The 3,203-nt window shown below is 51.2% G+C and overlaps 1 protein-coding gene across 1 annotated transcript; it reads left to right on the forward strand.

Moving 5' to 3' along the window:
- The first annotated feature begins 907 nt into the window (after positions 1-907).
- Positions 908-2,485, forward strand: LOC129822663 (alpha-(1,3)-fucosyltransferase 4-like). Its single transcript, XM_055881020.1, has one exon. It carries the CDS (start codon positions 1,028-1,030, stop codon positions 2,177-2,179), a length of 1,152 nt encoding a protein of 383 aa, XP_055736995.1. The 5' UTR covers positions 908-1,027; the 3' UTR covers positions 2,180-2,485.
- The last annotated feature ends 718 nt before the right edge of the window (positions 2,486-3,203 follow it).

The raw sequence follows: 3,203 nt of genomic DNA on the forward strand, positions 1-3,203 counted from the left end.
TATTTAATTCATGTTTATTGAAAAAGTATGGGATTTCAGCAAACAAAGAAAGGCACGCAACTACACAGGACAAACATACAAAAAACGGGGCGATTTAAAATTCACTTTTTTATTTTGTTGAAGTATTGACTTTTGGCAAGTAAATAGTAGTTGCAATAAGATTCCACAAAGCCTTGTCTAAGCACCACTCAGTTGGTGAAGTTCATCAGAAACTTCCGCAAAGTAGAGGATAGACCGAACACAGCTAAGGTAATTACCGTGTAACAAATTTAAACACATGCAGGTTACCGCATTTTACCCTCATGGATTAGAAATTAAATTAGATAACGGATTTGGTAGTATCTGTGATATTTTTTCCATACATTATATTTATGTTGTTACTCACAGCATCGCTTTGTCTCCCTCGTCTATTGATTCAAGAGGTCTGCATTTGAACTGTATGGTCATTGGTTCAAGCCAGTGAGGTATATAATTAAGTTCAGGCACTGCTGCCTCTAGACTACATAGCAGCCCTCAACCCGATGGACAGCATGTTTACCTGTGCCATCCTGAAAGAGCCTCTCAGGGTGACAAAGACCCCATTCACCGGTAACCGGAGCTCGCACGCTGCCACATCAAGTATTTGAGCAGGATGGTGTTTAGGCCTATCTGTTTGCAGCCACATTCACCAACAGCACAGCTCAGGAAATGTAGTTAACACATGATTAAAGTCTGGTGGCGGATGTCCTAATCTCGCCTGACAAAGCAGAGACAAAAAGAGACTGTAGGCCTAACTTAATTGTTTTCCTGAGACTGGGCCGACTGGTTTTTCCTCATCGCGGAGGGGAGGTAGCAGGTGTGAGGAAGGAGGATCTTAACTTTTGTCCTTGTCATCCTAGCCCAGGTGGAAGAGCTCATTATTCCGAGTTCAACGGAGAGGAGAATGTGACAGGGCAGTTGACGTTAACGTTCTAGAACTTCTGGAGTTAATGGCAAAGGGTGCATGAGCAGTTCGTGGATATAAGGACTGGAAGTCTGACAGGATTTCATGGAGCTAACTCAGTGGGCTACTCAGTGGATAACAAGGGGTCGTTCTACCTTTCACAGAGCCGGTAAGCGCCCCAGTTTGTGTCGCTGCAAAACATTTAGAGTGGCTGTTCTGAGAACATCATGCTCGTGGGTGTGTTTCACCGCTCTCGTCTGTGCGTTCTTCTTCCTCCTTGGAGTGTGTTTTCTCAATCTCTTTGACCCACGACTCCAACCCCTTCCTCTCGCTGGAGTCGAACCCAGAGATGTCACCCTTCTGTTGTGGACTCACCCCTTCGGCCGTTACCGCAGACTGCCGGACTGTGAGGCGCGCTTTGGGATACGTGGGTGCGTACTGACCGACGACCGGCGCATGTACCCTGGGGCTGACGCCATCATCGTGCACCACCGTGAGATAGTGACCAACGCCACGGCGCTCCCGTCAGACCCACGACCCCGTGGCCAGAAGTGGATCTGGATGAATTTCGAGTCCCCGTCTCACACTGGTGGCCTGCGGCGGTTTGAGGGCTTGTTCAACCTCACCATGACCTACCGTGCAGATTCAGACATCTTCCTCCCCTACGGATACCTTGTGACCCGCCTTCACCCTCACGCCAACGCCCCGCCACACACACGCCCCCGACGGTCCCACCTACTGGCCTGGGTCATCAGTAACTGGTCGGAGTCGCAGGCCCGCGTGACGTATTACCGTCGGCTGGTTAACTACGTTGACGTAGATGTGTTTGGGCGTGCAGGTGTGCCACTGCCAGAGGACAGCACTGTGGTGCGCACGGTGAGGCGTTACCTGTTTTATCTGGCGTTGGAGAACTCGCAGCACACCGACTACATCACCGAGAAGCTCTGGAACTCCTTACTGGCCGGGGCTGTTCCTGTAGTTCTCGGGCCGCCGCGGGAAAACTACGAACGCTTCCTCCCCCATGATGCCTTCATTCATGTGGACGACTTCCCCTCTCCCCGCCTGCTCGCCCAATACCTGATGCTGCTGCGCCGGAGCCCCGCCCTCCTGCAGAGACACCTGGCCTGGAGGAGGAGATACAGCGTGCACCTGACCGCCTTCTGGGCGGAGCATTACTGCACAGCGTGTCGCGTCGTGCGGAACCACAGACTCCGGACTGACACCATCACCAACCTTCAGCGCTGGTTTGAGTCCTGACCTCAGTGCGGAACCACAGTCTCCGGACTGACACCATCACCAACCTTCAGCACTGGTTTGAGTCCTGACCTCAGTGCGGAACCACAGACTCTCGACTGACACCATCACCAACCTTCAGCACTGGTTTGAGTCCTGACCTCAGTGCGGAACCACAGTCTCCGGACTGACACCATCACCAACCTTCAGCACTGGTTTGAGTCCTGACCTCAGTGCGGAACCACAGACTCTCCACTGACACCATCACCAACCTTCAGCGCTGGCTTGAGTCCTGACCTCAGTGCGGAACCACAGACTCTCCACTGACACCATCACCAACCTTCAGCACTGGTTTGAGTCCTGACCTCAGTGCGGAACCACAGACTCTCCACTGACACCATCACCAACCTTCAGCACTGGTTTGAGTCCTGACCTCAGTGCGGAACCACAGACTCTCCACTGACACCATCACCAACCTTCAGCGCTGGCTTGAGTCCTGACCTCAGTGTGGAACCACAGACTCTCGACTGACACCATCACCAACCTTCAGCGCTGGTTTGAGTCCTGACCTCAGTGCGGAACTACAGTCTCCGGACTGACACCATCACCAACCTTCAGCGCTGGTTTGAGTCCTGACCTCAGTGCGGAACCACAGTCTCCGGACTGACACCATCACCAACCTTCAGCGCTGGTTTGAGTCCTGACCTCTGACTGCTTTTTGACCTTCCAATATGTGGTGACTACTATGAACATGACTGGTCAGATATCTAGCCACATCCCAGTCTGTAGCAGGGAATCTATAGGAACTGTCTTCAACACCATTTAGTAAACAGTGGATCACAGGAACAAACACTTCATATTTATTGAACATCATTGAACTGTAATTCACTTGTCTGTTATTGTTGTTATTAGTCAGGGTTCAGGAGTGTTATGAAGTGAGTTGTGTCAGGCTGTATAAGAAACATAGATATTGCTTTCATCAGAGTGTTGTGTGGATTGTTAAGACAGCTGCTTTTGGAGGCCTTCCGTAAACTTAAGGACGGGACAG

The sequence above is a fragment of the Salvelinus fontinalis genome, chromosome 24 (genome assembly GCF_029448725.1).
Source record: "Salvelinus fontinalis isolate EN_2023a chromosome 24, ASM2944872v1, whole genome shotgun sequence".
In the NCBI taxonomy this organism is placed as follows: domain Eukaryota; kingdom Metazoa; phylum Chordata; class Actinopteri; order Salmoniformes; family Salmonidae; genus Salvelinus; species Salvelinus fontinalis.

Bases quoted from the DNA above. Each gene is read 5' to 3' on its own strand.
- LOC129822663 (XM_055881020.1), top strand. From the start codon at position 1,028: ATGGAGCTAACTCAGTGGGCTACTCAGTGGATAACAAGGGGTCGTTCT.